This window comes from Notolepis coatsorum, assembly GCF_963971535.1.
Source record: "Notolepis coatsorum genome assembly, chromosome: 13".
Lineage (NCBI taxonomy): Eukaryota > Metazoa > Chordata > Actinopteri > Aulopiformes > Paralepididae > Notolepis > Notolepis coatsorum.
Window position 1 is genome coordinate 87848790 of NC_140177.1, and position 17400 is coordinate 87866189.

General features: G+C 41.8%; 1 protein-coding gene across 2 annotated transcripts in view; it reads left to right on the plus strand.

Moving 5' to 3' along the window:
- cop1 (COP1 E3 ubiquitin ligase) overlaps window positions 1–17400 on the plus strand; it is a 72770-nt gene that overhangs the window by 24063 nt on the left and 31307 nt on the right. For both annotated transcript variants that reach the window (XM_084327141.1, XM_084327142.1), the window contains exons 10-14: window positions 7467–7584; window positions 9088–9223; window positions 9788–9931; window positions 14955–15063; window positions 15691–15772. In XM_084327141.1, the coding sequence (XP_084183267.1) occupies window positions 7467–7584; window positions 9088–9223; window positions 9788–9931; window positions 14955–15063; window positions 15691–15772 (589 nt within the window). The remainder of the gene's footprint in view (window positions 1–7466; window positions 7585–9087; window positions 9224–9787; window positions 9932–14954; window positions 15064–15690; window positions 15773–17400) is intronic.

Below are 17400 nucleotides of genomic sequence, written 5' to 3' on the forward strand. Positions count from 1 at the left end.
ATAAATGTCCCCTCGTCCCCATTTGTACATAAAGAGCATTTGGAGTCTTGTATAAGACCCATTTTTTTCAGTCTTATAGGAGTCAAGTATGTCCTGTGAATATAGTTAAGATTGATTTGTTGATGGTCCGGGTTCCTTAATGTGAGTCGAACATTTGCCCAGGCTTCTTGCCAATCAAAATCACTTTCCAGGTCTGGTATATCCCTCCTCCAGACGGAGTCTAGGTGGAGGGTTTCATATGAGGACGTTAGTAATTGATGATAAAAATCTGAAACAAAACCTCTTGATGTCTCTCTTTCATAGAAGAATTTGTGGTATCTGTGGTGTTCAATTGGTTTCGTTAATGGAACACCTTGAGTCTTCAAACATAACAATAACTGTAAGTAAAAAAGATGTGTGGACTTGGTGAGATTAAATTTCTTCTGTATTTCTTCATAACTACAGAAACCCTGTTTGTTAAAAACATCCCCTAATGAGTGTATGCCTTGCTTTTCCCATATAGGGAATCTTATAGGTCGTTTTCCAATCAAGAGTGCATTGTTATTGAATAAGGGAGTATGATTGTGCCATTTATGTGGGTTAGGATATCTTTTTTGTGTTTCACGCCATATCCGGATCGCATGAGTAATTATGGGGCCAAATTTCCATTCGCAATGCTTGATTGGTAGTTTAGTGTATGCTATGTCCTTCAGTCTATGTGGGGCTACTATGTTTTCTTCTAATTTTCTCCAGGATACTAATGCTTGGGGATCAAACCATGTTGTCAATGGTCTTAATGTGTACGCCTTAAAATAGTGGAAAAAATCCGGAAATGCCATGCCACAGTCTGCTTTATTTCTTTGTGCAGTGGATCTTTTTATACGTGGTGGTTTGTTATTCCAAATAAATTTGTATGTGGAGGAGTGTAATCTTTTCCAGTAACCCTCTGGAGGGGGTAACGGTAGCATTGAGCTGAAGAAGTTGATTCTAGGTAGTACGTCCATCTTAACTATTGATATCCGTGCCTGTACTGAGTTTTTAAGTTTTGCCCACCTATCAAGGTCTTCTTTGATTTTGTTTTGGATTTTTGTGTAATTGTGCTTCACCGTTTGTCTTATGGTGGGGAATATTTCCACTCCCAAACATCTAAAATGTTTTACCATAGGTATCTCTCCTGGGAGGGTTATATCTTTTTTTGCAGGGGCGTTAAGTGGAAGGAAAGCCGACTTCGGCCAATTTATCTTGAATCCCGATAAATCTCCAAAGTTCTCAATCAACTTGAGCAGATGAGGCAGTGTGGTGTTGGGGTTTTGCATGAACAGTATTACGTCGTCCGCATATAAACTAATTTTATGTTGTGTGCCCTTGATTACGATTGGTTCGTAATTTCTGGTGGGATACCGTCTCTTCCAGGAGCCTTACCACTTTGCATTTCGGATATGGCCTTCTTGAGTTCCTCTAGTGTGATCGGTGTTTCTAACTGTTTAGCGTCATCCTCTGAAAGTTTAGGGAGAATAATTTGATTAAGATATGTGTCCATTTTGTTTTGATCGAAGGTCGTTTCTGATTTATATACCGTAATTCCTCTAATAGTAACCGGGTCTCAAATACAAGCCGGGTCTCTATTAATGGCCGGGTGCGCTCTTGAGCTAAGCAATTATAAGCCGGCCTCCTAATACAAGCCGGGTTACTAATATACTGAGCTGCATACTGAGCTAGTTACTTGATTTCACTTTGAAAACGTTGAAATGACCAGTGACCACCTGTAATTGCACTGTTTACTATTTCATACAGTACTTGGTTTCAATAAATGAACCCAGTACATTTTACTGGGTTCAAACTGACACAAAATGTTGATTTATTCATTATGATCCGTTTGAAATATAGGCCTCCCTCTTATACAGGCCTCCTCCTAATACAAGCCTGGTACCCGCTACAGTTGAAACAAATACAAGCCGGGGTTACTATTAGAGGAATTACGGTAAGTTGGAGTAGAATTCTTTGAATGTCACGTTTATTTTTTCCGGGTCTGTTTCTGTTTCTGATTCTTAATCGCATGGCTAATAGGTGACTAGGTTTAGAACCTTGGGAGTACTGCTGTTGTCTTGTGCTACGTATTTGTATTTCCGATTGTTGTCTGTATATGGCATTGATCTCTTTTTTTAGTACCTTAACTTGATTTTCTAGTCGAGTTGAGTTGTTGTATTGTAAAGAATTAAATAGCGTTTCCAGTTCAGCCAGTTTTGTGCATCGATTCTTGCGCATTTTGGAGGAAAAGCTATCAGTGAAATCCTTGATCATTCCCTTTACCGACATCCATATTATTCTGGGGTCTTGCACCGAGTTTGCATTCTCCCGTAGGAATACTATAAGAGCTTCTTTGAGTTGTGTAATGAATTCCTTGTTATTAAGCAGCATCGAGTTAAATCGCCATCTTGGGGCTCGGGAAGATAGTATACCAAATGTTCCTTTTAGGAGTAAATAACAGTGATCTGATAGTGCATTGGGTATCATTTCCACTTCATAGTTATCAAATAGTCTCGGGATGCAAAGACATAATCTATTCTGGATAATGTGTTATGTCTCGCAGATCGACAAGAGTACTTTCGGGTCGTGGGATTAAGTGATCGCCATAAGTCATTTACACCTGTAATCTTCGACCAATCCTTTAATGCATTAGATGAATTCTTTTGTTCGCTGGAAAAGGCGAGGTAAGATTTGTCCATCCTTGGATTCCAAATGGCATTAAAATCCACACCTATTATAAATGAGTAATCGGGAAAGTCTAACATTGCTTTGGTTAGTGTAGTGAAGAAACCCTCTTCGTACAAATTTGGGGCATATACCGCTGCCAACGCTATTTTCCTGTTCTTGTGTACAATCTTAGCTATAGTTATCCGACCATCTACATCAGACCATACTCCCTTTAATTCAATATTCAACTTACGTCTAACGACTATGGCTACACCTCGAGTTCTCGTACCAAAAGAAGAGTGACTAATATTATGATATGTGTTGTCCGCTAACGTATCGGTCTTTCTCTAGAATGTGCGTTTCGCTTAGCAGAGCAACGTCCACCTGTTCTTTTTTCATCAGTGTGAGCACGCTTTTGCGTTTGTGTTGGTTATTTATTCCCCCAGTGTTCCAGATCATTATATTCAAACTAGCCATAATCTATACATGTTGTTGTGTAGTTATTGGTAATGAGACTTTTAGAGCTACATTGTGCAAATCTCTAAATCAGTAGAGTAATTATTTAAAATATTAGAATAACCTTGTTGTGCTTATACATTTAGATGTGGCTAATGCCTTTTTATTTTTTTAATTTTTTTTAAAGCCTTATTAAAGCCTAATTAAACTTCAGTCCTTGAATCCTATGCTTATTCACACCGGATGTTAGTGTTAAATTTACAGGCCTTCGTTGAAGGGGTGCATTATATTATAGAAGGTTGTAGAATACTAGTAAATATGTAAACACTGCTGTTATGATCCAGAATGATCTTCCTACCCAGGGGTCATGACCTTCTAGTATTTTCCGGGATATTCCTTTGTGTCCCTGAGCAGTCGAGAGAGGAGCCCAGAATGTTCCAGAATCAGCGTTTCCGTTAGCCGGTAATTACCGGTATTTGACCGGCAAAAGAGCCATAGCAACAGCAGCACAATGCAGTATTCCAGCAGTACTCCAATTCAGCCATTTTCAGCCAATGTTGGGTGGGGGGCGCTGCTGTGCGGTTCCCAGAAAAGAGCCAATAACAGCTGAACCAGCTGCTCTGCAGCGCCATACTCTTTGCAAATAAGTCGTTGCAAGGTGGAGAGAGTCGTCACGCAAACCACGATAATGTTGCCGTCTCTCTGCTTTCTCAGTTCTTCGCTTGATATAATTAATACAAATGTCCAATATAACGGAATTTGTTAGCTCATAAAAATGTGATTATAACAGACTGCTGTTTAGTGTCGGACCGACTGCCCACATACGCGGTCTATTTTATTTCAAGTCAGCAGCAGCACGGAGTATCGAGGGACTTATTTTATTTGGAATATATTAATGACTGTATACGCAAAAGTAGCCTAGTTTTAAGTAATACTATTATAAATCTACATGCCTTGAGGATGACATTCTTTATATAGCCTGCCTATCAATTGTTTTAAAGCTCAATAAACTATGACCGGAATTAATCTCATTTGTCCGGTAGATTGAAATCTTGCAGGTCACGGAGACCGGCAACAATTTTTTCTAACGGAAACCCTGATGAATAATGTCAATGTTGGATTATTGTCTCCACAGAGACCAGAAGACTGTAAATATAATGCCTTACGAGCCATATTAAACATCTTGTGCCTTATTGTTGCCAGCGTGCATATCCTCTGTTACTTTTGTTGAGCCGTGGTAAAGTCATTCTAATAAAATTACTAAAATACAAAGAAATAGAGAGATGAGTAAGCTTATCTGATTCGAGCCAGTGTTGCGTCCTGCCCGGGGGGACCTGATCCATGTAGCTTCATGTAATCTTCGGCGGCTTTAGGAATACCGTCTTTTCCCATGATCGATAATAGTGCCGGGTAGTTAAGAATTGGCCTGAGACCACTCTTGAACATTCTCTGCATCACATCCTTGTAGGGGAAACGCTGAGCGATGGCCTCCTTACATAGATCTTCGTAGATAGCTATTGAATTTTCACCATATTTCAGTTTCCCCCTTTGATTGCGCGCTGCTCTAATGATGGCGTCTCTTATTACCGTCTTACGCAGGGTGACAATGATAACTCTCGGACCGTTACCTCTTTGGCCTTGTGTACCGACTCTGTAACATTGGTCCACTGTCGGCGCTGTGGGAAGGTTGTTATTACCTAAAATATCTACTAACACTGTTGGAAAGCTGTCGTCTGTGCATTTGACTGATTCATCCAGTCCCACGATGCGGATATTATTTCACCTGTAGTAACGTTGGGTCTCGAGCTGCCTCTCCCTTGCTTCCTCTTCGACTTCTTGTATTTTCTTCCAACATTCTTCCTCCACCTGTTTTATCTCCGTCGATAATTCTGTTAATCCATCGTTGAGGTTCTTCTCGTTCACTTGGACCCTCTGTGTAATTTCTATCACCGTATTCTCCACTGCCGTGATTCGCCCGGCCTGTACAGCGGCTGCTTCCATCACCAGTTCGAATTTAGCATCCATGTGTGCTTTGAATTCCTCGATAGCGACCATCTGTTCCTTCATCAGGATAGTCAGAGAGTTGAAGTCGGGATGTGAAATTGCACTGCTTGTGTCAGATGATGTTGTGGGTGCAATGATGGACCCGATGGGTTTGTTGGAGATTATCTTCTCAAATTCCCCTGCTTTATCTTTTACGGTATTTTTACACGTCGTTACCGTTGAGTCGTCAACTGCTGTCTCCCTCTCGGGGCCAGTCGTCGTTGGTCCCGGCATATTCTCTACTATAGACCCCCCATCGGGGCTAGTCTCCAACGGTACCGCTGCTGCGTCAGCTGTGCCCTTCGAACGTGTCAAAATCGGCGCCGTTGGAGGGTTTTTCTTTCCACTCTTTTTCTTATCATTAATATCCATGTTGAGTCTTTCTGTATTTTGATATAGTTAGTAGAAGGTCTTTATCAATACATACGATGTGGTTTAATCTCTTTTGGTATTGTTCAAATAAGGTTTTTAAACTAAATTAACGTTGACGGGAGCGGAGCTATAACCAAACGCGTATCGCTTCACATTGCGTTCAAACCGGAAGTGGTATTTCAAGTGTTGAAATAAAAATAAATCCTTCCAGCATCACTTCCAAATAAAAGTAGAAAAGAGAAAGTGCCTTTCATTTGTATTTAGTTCACATGATAATCAAAAGGTAGTTATTTTGTATAGACACTTTTTTCATTGACTTTACAGAAAACATACTACCGTAATTCCTCTAATAGTAACCCCGGCTTGTATTTGTTTCAACTGTAGCGGATTCCAGGTTTGTATTAGGAGGAGGCATGTATAAGAGAGAGGCCTATATTTCTAATTTTCAAACAGATCATAATGAATAAATCAACATTTTGTGTCCGTTTGAACCCAGTAAAATGTACTGGGTTCATTTATTGAAACCAAGTACTGTATGAAATACTCTAGTAAACAGTGCAATTACAGGTGGTCAAAAAAAGTTAAATAAAGTAAAATAGTGCAATCACAATACTGGTATAATAATAATAATAATAATAACTTCGTTTTATACAATTCTGAGGTAGGCTTACTCTCTTGGTAAACATTAACACCATACCATTATATGGTATTTACTGCACAGCCAGGCCAGCATATAACAACAATAACAAAATATATTGCCTATGGTAAATCCATTGAGGGAAATACCGTAATTCCTCTAATATACATGAAACCCGGCTTGTATTAGGAGGCCGGCTTATAATTGCTTAGCTCAACAGCGCACCCGGTCATTAATAGAGACCCGGTTTTTAATTGAATACTGGTTACTATTAGAGGAATTACGGTATATTGTGATGTAACGGAACATAGACCAAATGCGTCCACATTTTTATAGGATTCTAGCACATTTTCATAACCATAGCGAATATTACCGTTTTCATTGAGGTTTCTTACAAATTAACAATGCTTTGTGTTGTCCTTTATATGCCGATTATCATTAAAATCTTAAATTGTACCATATGTCCCCATTTAGACAACATATGTAACGCTATCAGCGCACTTTTGTTAAGATAATTAGTTTACCATTCGCGGTCGCTATACTGCGGTCGCATACCGCTGTTTAGATCACGTCGAAGAATAGACACATCCCAGTGACATGTGACCTGTGCTAACGCTCTTGGGAAATGTATTCATGTAGTTTTCAAAATGTTCACCTTTTAATTTTAAACCAATGCTGCCATCTACTGACGACAGAAAGTGTTGTCTAATCGTCACCGTGAGAGCCACTTCCGTATACAGCGTCGCCCGAAATCCATTCTAGAGATTCCCACTTTTTGCTGGGAATGGGGCGTGGCCGTATTTGGTCCCAGACAATAAGAGTGGCTGCGATTGGTCACCGTGACGGTATATCTTCATCAATATATGAAATGACTCATATTGTGATGGAATTATGTATGGATTATGTCCATATCGTGCAGCCATACTGTGTGAGGTAGACCTGGTGGTGGCATGACGTCAAACCGAGGGCACAGACTTATTGAATACGGTTACCCATTATTATGATGACAGTGTAAGTGCTCACTCTGCTGTTCCCATATTGGTTGTAAAGCATGTGCACTCAAACCATTAAATAAGCTCTCAATGGTTTCAGCACAAGCACTTTCTTTGCATTTTGTTGTTTGATTCTTCTGCACAAGCCACATGATGATGGTGGTGACGATGAGGTCACGGCGATCAAGGATGTGATATTTAATGATCTCCCATTCATCTCTGCCGGAGATATCCTGCTTAACTGCCGTTCCCCCTCTCTGCTTGAACCCGTTACCTGCTTGTGGTTCTGCCAGGGTAAAAGACAGACGTGGTACAACAGCACCCTGGCGTCCAGGAGAAAGAGGCTGACCGCTCACTTTGAAGACCTGGAGCAGTGCTACTTCTCCAACAGGATGTCACGCATCACAGGAGGTACTTCATCACCGAACCACACTTTCCTCAAGGGGCCCCAACATTTCTTTTTTATGACTTATACTTTATTCAAGTTGTTTCTTTTTGCACATACAGGACATCAAGACAACAAAAAGTATTGATATATGTCATTTGAATCAACATAGGTCGATCTCGGACCACAAACATCAAGACTACAGTGACACCCCAAAAGGGAAAAATAAATCAACTACATTATACAGAAAATAAAGAAATTAAAGCTACATTAATAAATAAACCACATCATTCACATGTTTTCTTATCCCTGAACCTGGACCATACCCTCCCCTCTCACAAGTCCAGTGTGAGCTAGAATAACTGTACCTTCACCAGTTCTACGCCTCCAAAAACCTATAAGCAAACATTTGTAACTGAGAATCATATGCAACAACGCAGTCTTAGGCAAGTGAGCCCACCAACCCAGTTACAATGAGTGAAACTCTAGATATTTCCCCTATTTACTAATGTATATTTCTCCTTTGGACCCCAACATTTCTAAAATAATATTTGACTCATAACGCAAACAATTTTTGCAAGCTTTTGTGCAGGCCAATCTAACATGTGGTATTTACTATTTATTTTAATACACATAATAAAAATGCTGAATTGGGGTTTTGTTTACACGATTTGAGTAGACTACATCAAAGTATTAACCGGAAAATATTAGTTATTAATATTAGAGTAAAGGTGCTGTAGATAGAATGTGTACATAGACAAATCTTTTTAAAGGATACATCCACAGAATTCTTAGAGGTGCAGAATAAATAGTAGTATTGTACCAAAAAAAAAGTATTGCTTTTCCCCTTATTCAGAAATTGTTCATGAATTTATAATTGTATTAATGTTGGTGGGTCCAAAATTAATGTTGTTATTTACATGTTGCGTGTATGTATCCTCTCCCTACTTCCCTTTTCCCCATGGGGAATGCACCTGATTGGATAAACGTGCTACTAGTTGAGATATGCTCACATGCTGGTGCTCCAGTGGGACATCTATGCTTCCTGTGTTCCAATGTTATCTATAGCACATTGTAACCAGTAGAAAAAATGTATCTCCAAAAAAAAACAGGCGTCAGCATGGTGGTATGAATGTATTACGTTCAGGGCTGTCTTCCTGGTTATCATTTTCTTTGGCTTTGAAGCTTCAGTAGTCATTATCATCAAATAATCAAAGCTTCATTCTTGCATGAAAGTTTCAATGGGGGGGGGGGGGGGGGGTAGATGAGAGCTGTGCGGTAGATAAGTTAATATGACGTCCTTGACAACAACAACTGATGTCTTATGCTGATTTCTGGAGGGGTAAAAAAATAAATGAACATTGATTACCATGAGTTGAAGCTTCGGAGCATTCAGGACAGGTCAGCCCTAATTTAGTTGAAATTGTTGTGCATCATGTTGCGGTCTTTTCTGGACTACAGTACTGTTGGTATGCATAGTACTTACGGGTGGGATCGTGCTTGTGACACATGTGTTGTTGTGGCTTCAGAGGAAGGCAGGAACCTGAACCAGCTGGATGACTTCATGGAGTGTCTGTCTAAGTTCACACGCTACAACTCTGTCCGGCCGCTGGCCACCCTGTCCTACGCCAGCGACATCTACAACGGATCCAGTATCGTTTCCAGGTATTGGAGAACTTAAAACATTTAAACAGTAGAGGAGTTAAGACGAGCAGTGGCCTGTCGACCGGAAGGTCTGCACAATTCCCCGACTGGTAGGGGAAGTAAATTAGTGAATGAGTAACACTCTGTCTCACACCTCAACTCTCCACTGTTGAAGTGCAAGGCACATAACTCATATCTGGGCCAACAATAAGACTGGTTGTACTGAGCAGCTCCCAAATTTAAACGTGCGTAACTGTATTGAGTGTAACTCAGTGTATTGCTGACGAAGAGTAGGATGTGTTCAATAAATCTACCGGTACCCTCATTTCTTTTGGGTCATGTTTTTTAACACTATTCTATTTATTTCCAGTGGAGATTCACGTTTTCCAGCTTTCCCACCATCTTTCCTACTTGTTTTTGCTGTTGTCCAGATCATATCCCTCAGTCACTGCAGTATCAGCATCATGCAACAGTCTATTAACGCTCAGTAAAACTTTTTCTATTCATGATGTGGGAGACGATGTCTACTTTCAGTTATAGTAAAAACTAACTCCATCCTCCCCCACATTCCTCTCTGTGTTTCAGTATTGAATTTGACCGTGACTGTGACTACTTTGCCATTGCTGGCGTGACCAAGAAGATCAAGGTGTTTGAGTATGGCACAGTGATCCAGGATGCCGTGGATATCCACTACCCAGTCAACGAGATGACATGCAACTCAAAAATCAGGTAAGAGGTCGCCTATGGCATCTCACATATGTAGCTTTATTAAACATCTAGAATTGTTGAGAAAATAATTACCTGAACTAGGAAGGTGTGCTCAGTAGAGAGCAAATCTCCACCAGGCGGCACGCCGGATACACAGACAAACAAACACATAACACAGACCACTCTCCTTATTGTTATTAGCATTAGCGTTTGGCATGCTAACCCTAGACGGCAATTCAGTAGGAAGCTTAAGAAGGGTGATGGGTAGCATGTTAAGAAGCATGGGAAGGACGATGGGAAGCATGTTAGGAACTAGGAAGCATAGGAAGGATGTTAACACATTGCCTGCCGAGCATTGTACCCATCTAATGCCCCTCTCTGCCAGTGCTATAAGTCTATGGAGTGGCTCACCTTCTTTGCAGGGCTATAACTTTTTAAATTTTTTTGGTATATTGACATTACTATGGCCCATTCAACATCGATTATCTATCGTTCAGGATGTAGGAACGTTATACTTTTTCATTCATACAAAAATACCTTCTAGAATATAAGTGTTTTTATCGTTTTCTGCAGTAATTCCTAGAACGTGAGTTATAGGCCTAAACGCATATATAGATGATAGATTGCCGTTTATTCCCTATACACGCTATATTAAAAAATTCAAGGGGCGCCCTCGTGGCGCATACCATAGTGCCTTGCGCACCTACGCGGCCGACCCGGGTTCGATCCCAGCTCCCGTCGTTATTTGTCGCATGTCCTCCCCACCTCTCCTCCCGTTCGCCCTCTCCTCTGTCGGTCCTGCGTGACCAATAAAGCTGAAAAAATGCAAAAAAATAATAATAATAAAAAATAATTCAACTGTATATGATCGTATATGTTATGCTTCATCATGCGTGGAGGAAAGGGGGGGGGGTCGTTTATAATTCCCTGATCATCAGTAACGGCTTTATGTAGTATGGGCGATATATTGATCAGATGGTTTGCAGTGAAATGAATAAACAATTGGTGTTACAAAGGGTCAGATTAAACCGAATATATATATTTATTGCCTGAGATCCCATGTATAATATTTGTATATCGTTTGATATCCCTTGTATATTCTTTGTACATATACACGGAATATCCCTTTACCTGGTACAGGACGGACCATAATATTCGTTCTCCTATTGGAAGCGATCCCCTAGGCGCCACGGCCATACCCCCAATGTCTAGTTCAAAGTCACCGCTAAGACATGCCTGAACATGCCCGGTTTTGCGCAGTAATACGAGACAGAAATAAGGTTGGCACTAGATTATTCACTGTACGTATAAATACGGCGCAGGTGGATACAGCAGCACTTAGCCTAAAGTCAAGTTACCTTCATCACGAGTCAACGACCAAGTGAAGTGAGCAACCTTGCGTCTAAATGGAGCATTTAGAACCGCGTGCCAATAGGATAGTAAAAGTGTCAGAGCTTAGTGAAATAACGTCAAGTTCGACCTAGTTAAATGTGAAGTACCGCGCACCGGAGAATCTACACCGGTGAATGCAGAGCCTTTTCCGGCTGGATTATTGCTTTGGTACTGTGGCTGCTGGAGCAGAGAACCGTCTCCCCGCTGCTGTGTGGGAGGAGGAGGCTGGCTGGCTTTCATCCATGCTGCACGCACACTTGGATTATAGCTGCTGCTTTCGTCTGCCGATCAAGGGAGTAATGTACCGCCTCCCGTAGCTGGAGCTTATTGATTCCCCGTTGATTCAGACTTTTGCATTCGAACATTCCTCTCCCCTGCTGGCTTACAACCGGAGGGAACCCCCTTAGTATCTCCAGCTGACCTACTAGTGTACCATATATAATTCTTATGCTACGGGTGGTATTAATTATCCCCTGCGTAATATGCTCATGGACTTACGCTCTTGACCTATTCATGCACATTCTTCGCCTTACAAGCGCAACTCTCAATCTTGATAAGTAATGTAAGATAATCTTGGTGCTCTTCTAATAAATATTATTCTAAACAGTATTTCTTGTGAAGCCGTGTTATTGTGGGGGTGTTCATCACATATACCTGTGTACTGTATGGCCAGTAGTAATGTACATAACGCAGTAGTGGTTTAATGATACCATACTTATTCAATACAGTCAGGGAATTGTACCCCTCAGTTACAATTGGGCTGAAAATAACGTTAGTGTCCTCTTACCGTGCGTCAAAGAGACTGGCGGTGAAATATCCCAAGTATAGGACGTCGATCGCCTAGGTCCATTTCCGGTTTGTATGTCGCAATAAACGCCGAAATCATATCGATTCTTAAGTTTATAAAGCGATCCATTATGTACATTGTGTCTGTCGGGAGCCTTGCAACAATGTCTGACGGCCGGATGAATTTAATTAATGCACATCGGCCACTTCCTGTTGTTCCGTGTGTAACTCGCCCGACCATCCACCAGGCAGCGGTATTGAGCCGTCGTTGCCGTCACCTATAGGGTCCAGCTGCAGCGTCGGAGGTGTATATATGAATTATGAATGCCATGGCGAAATTCTTTTATATTGATCTCAATAACGCTGTACAGCGAGATCTGGCGGTCAAAGCATGGCGGGCAATAATGCTTTAAAGTGTTTCCGGCGGTGGATGTGTTAAGAAGCATAGGCATGGCTCTACAGTGCGAGCATTTAACTTGCATTTGCCCCTAAAAATATGTGTGTGCGAACCTGGAAAAATTATTTACTCACAGTGTGCGAGTGAAGATTACAACCTCAGCAGTGCTTTTTTCACTCCGCTGCTAATTGTTCAAAAACTACAAGTCCCACATTCCACAAGCCGCATAAACGTTCCAATCACAGTAGAGTTTCCTGTGGTGACGCAACTGGTTTCATGTGAGAGAAAGGAAATGAGAACACAGTACACACTGGAAAAGAAAGTCACGGTACCATAGGCAAGTTATACATTGATTCAGACAATGCAAAAAATTCAGCCAGCCATGAAGCCCATTCATTTTTATTTTGAGTGAAAGAGAGACAAGGAGAAAGAGGAATCCGGCGAGGCAGCTAATGTTACTGTGGCGGATAACGTTATATTGACGGCTGATAACACTAGCGAAGTTAGGCACATGCACATACACAACACGCACACATTGGACCAGTGACTTTGGTGGTATGGGCTATTGCACAGATGTGTGTCCCGTTCCCGTTTGCACACGCAGACACACACGCGCACACACACACACACACACACACACACACACACACACACACACACACACACACACACACACACACACACACACAGTGGGCCAGTGACTTTGGTGGTATGTGCTATTGCACAGATGTGTGTCCTGTTCCCGTTTGCGCACACAGTGGGCCAGTGCCTTTGGTGGTATGTGCTATTGCACAGATGTGTGTCCCGTTTTCGTTTGTACATGCACATACACACGCAAGCACACAGTACAATATAAATGTACATTTATTTTTAAAAAGTGAGTTTGTTAACACAATCTGCGCCAAAAACTAGTTAACTTGTTATTGCCCGCCATGCGTTCAGCGCCAGAAACGAGTTAACTCGTTTTTGGGATCGTTATTTCGTTTATTCACTATCTATTCATAAGATTAGATTTTTGTATTTGTTTGTACTACCGGGCAGTCCGGTAGAGAGAGAGACAGAGGAAGAACGGGAGACAGAGCAGGGGGAAGACATTCGGCAAAGGACGCCGGGTCCGGGAATCGAACCCGGGTCGGCCGCTTCGCGACGCAGCGCGTTACATGGGTCGCCACTTGGGTGCCCAATATAAGATTTTTTTTTTTTTTTTTTTTTTATCCACTTTTTCTCCCATTTTCTATGTTTTTCTCCCATCCCAATTTCGTATCATCCAATTCAACCCTCCCCTGTCATGAACGCTGTTTCTTGCCTCCCACAAGCCGGCTGCAATGTGGACTAAGTCATACATAGCACAAGTCCACTCCGGTACTTGAGGTAACAGCAGTCGCATCTTTTCACCTGCGCAGCTCGATCTCTCAGTGGCGAGGAGTAACGCGTGGGAGGCTCACGCTGCCCCCGACACTTCCTGATTCTACTGCGCAGGCGCACCAACCGACCTGTAGGAGACGCGGTCCACAACGCCCAATCCCCACCCTTCAGTTTCCCTCCCCGTAATACGGCCAATGTGTATTACTGCGGACGACCAGCTAAACTGAAAACAATGTGGAGAGCTGGATTCGAACACGCGAACCCAGCGTCTCCACATTGGTGGCGAGTGCCTTGCCCACTACACCACCTAGCCGCCCCAATATAAGATATATTTTAAGCACTCGCAAATGTCGCAGTCTAAAACTATATCCATTGAATAAAGACCTGGCGCTGAAGGGGGATCAGCGCCCCCTGCTGCTGGCGGTCAATGTGTTAATAAACTCTTGTTACTTGAACATTTTTCACTGTGCTCCTAAATTTCTTTGTGTGCTCCTAATTTTTTTCATTTAGGAGCACATGTACTCCTTGGGAAAAAGGTTAGTGTAGAGCCCTGATAGGAAGGATGTCAGGAGGCATAGGAAGGGTTATAGGAAGCATAAGGGTGATAGGAAGCATGTTAGAAACAGGTTCCAAGCACAAGGGGGCGGGGCTTATTTCAGTGGACAATGATGGAATTTAATTCATGCATAAATGTTTTTAATGCATAGTCATAGCAATGTCAACAGGTTCACTATGCATTTCCATGTTGTAAACGGGGGCCAGAGTGCTGATTGCCTGAGGCTCTGAGCAACGAACCTGTGTTGAAAAGGTTCACAAGAGCTTCATACTGAATACTGTATTTCAGTGGACAATGATGGACATTTATTCAAATAAAATACTTGTTGATTTGCTAAATATTCCACAATTCACGTTCCATTTCACCCACCTCTGCTCTTTAGTTAGCAAGATATGCTGCCGGACACACACACATACTCGCAGACACACTGACGGATGCATGTCTATGTTGTAACATTAGAAATTCTAGTCGTCAAGTAGAATGTAGTCGCTCGCTTACCTTGGCCAGTGAATTATTCTTGATTTTTCTGTTGTGTCTGACTCCTGTAGCTGTATCAGCTGGAGCAGCTACCACAAGAACCTCTTGGCAAGCAGCGACTACGAGGGCACCGTCATCCTCTGGGATGGATTTACAGGACAGAGATCCAAAGTCTACCAGGTAGGGTACTTGCCAAACTAGATGTTTCTCCATTCCCTTCCGGGAGCCGACAAAGGAGTTTTGGTCTTTAAAATCTTTCTACCAAAACAAGATATTTTTTTCTTATTTTGTAGTGCTACCTCCTTATAGTTGATTAGTCATTAATTATCTTAGTCGACTTATCCAAGACTTTTGTTAGTCGGTTTTTATGTTATTTTCTATGCTGAGTAGGTTATTTGCAATTTTTGTAATGAGAGAAAGTTTTGTATTGTAGTTCAAATCTAGTAATCCACGCCCAAATTCTTTTTTCCCCCAGCAAATTATCTTAGTCACAACAAGATAGTGCTAGCAAGGCAGTTTAATGTTTTATGTTACAATGATCAACAAGGTTGTTACAATGATCACCATTTGGCGAAAGAAGACAAGTCTTTAAGCAGCTTTAAGCACATCCCTGGTAAGCACAAAGTTTGAAGAAGTCCTGTGTTATCGTACGTTATGTGGGGAAACTTGTGCAGATTTGTAGACAAAATCAACTAATCGATTAGTCAACAAATCCTATGACTTATTTGTTGACAGAATTTCTTCTAATCATCATGTAAGCCTGCTAAAAAGCACTGAAAGTTTAATATTTTCTTTTTATAATTTCAGGAGCATGAGAAAAGGTGTTGGAGCGTTGACTTCAATCTCATGGACCCCAAGCTCCTAGCTTCTGGCTCTGATGATGCTAAAGGTAACTATTGATTTTTGGTGGGGTAGAAAATTAAATATCAAGAACCAAAACTATTCTATCTTTCATTCTTGGCAGATTTTGGCTATAGTCAGTAAATTATGCAACAATTTTTTGTTGCAAGTGAAATGCTCGCACTGTCCTGAAGCATATGGTTCACTGCAGCAGTCCACGAGAGGTGTGGTCAGGAGGTATCTGTGCACTCTGAAGGCCTGAAGACCAGCATCTGTAATGTGTCCAACAAATTGCTCTGGAAGGCTATTCCATATCCGGACAGCGGTGTATAAGAAGCTTCAGTCCATCGACCGTGTTCCTAATGGCTCTCCTATCTGTGGCTGGGCTTGGAATGTTTGCATTTCTTTGTCAACGATTCTGTTTTGCTGTAACATTTGATCAGATATATTGAGTTATTACAATTAACTTATAGAGCATTTTTCATTATCATTATTTATTATTCTGTGGAAACAAATGAGACACACACACCCCCTTCCCTTCTGCATGGGTATGTTCGACCTCAATATGGCCAATTAGGATATGGATGGTCTTCATAGACGATCTTGCATACTTTGGTGGAGGAGGGGTTCCTGGAGGTTGTCTGATATATCACTCCTATAAACTGGGCACAGGCCACGTCGTTGGCATAGGTTGAATTCACATTCAAGCCATACTGCTTCATCAGTGTGATCTGGGATTTGGATTTCGCTACGTTATAGGCAGTGTTGTTGAACTTGATGACCATCTCGTTCCCCTCCGTTGAGCGATTACTCTCATCTAACCGCTGAAAAGTAGTGGAGAAGGACTCAGTGTTACGGGTCATGTGTCAGTTCCCCGCAGGTTTTGTGTTTCTCGCTGTCATTGTGCAACTTCAAAGTTCCAAGCTTAAACTATGTTGACCCAGTAACAAGTTTAGAGTCGCCTGCAGTGGACGGCCCACATCGCCTACAATACACACAGAGCCACCGCAGCCATGTGTACTGCGTTAGCCGCTGTGGTAGAAAGTGGTGCTTTCCGCCTGCACTTTCATCACCGGTGGCATCTGAGTCTGAGCCTCTCATTGGCTCTCTCCCCCCACCGGCCTGCTCTCTCTCCTCATTTTTTCTTTTTAAAATAATCAAAATAACCGCTTCATTTTTGGAACACAATAACCGCTAAATGGATCGTTTCGTAAGGTTCCGTGTACTCTACTTTGTAGAATGTGAATCCCATGCACTCGCAAAAAATCTGACCGCGTGAAATTGTAACTGTGTGAAATTGTAACTCGGCGTGAAATTGTTACTGGAGCCCCGATGATTGCATAATGTCCATGACTTGTGTTGGAAAATGTCAAGAGTAGAAAGTAACCAAACAAAACGAAGGAGGTCTGGTGTCCATGGTGGATGTGAGAGAGTGAGCCCCAAAGGTCTCCGGAGCGTTGCAGCCCTGCCCACAGCTGGCTTCTACTGCCACTACTGTGTGTGTGTGTGTGTGTGAATATCGATACAGTATAGTGTGGCGATACTGTATCGATACAAGGACGCCAACGGTATTTTATTATTTATAAATAAATAAAAAAAAAAATCTTTTTTGTATAAGGAAGTTGCATTGTTCATTTCAATACCTGTAATAGTACAGTAGTCCCCACACACACACAC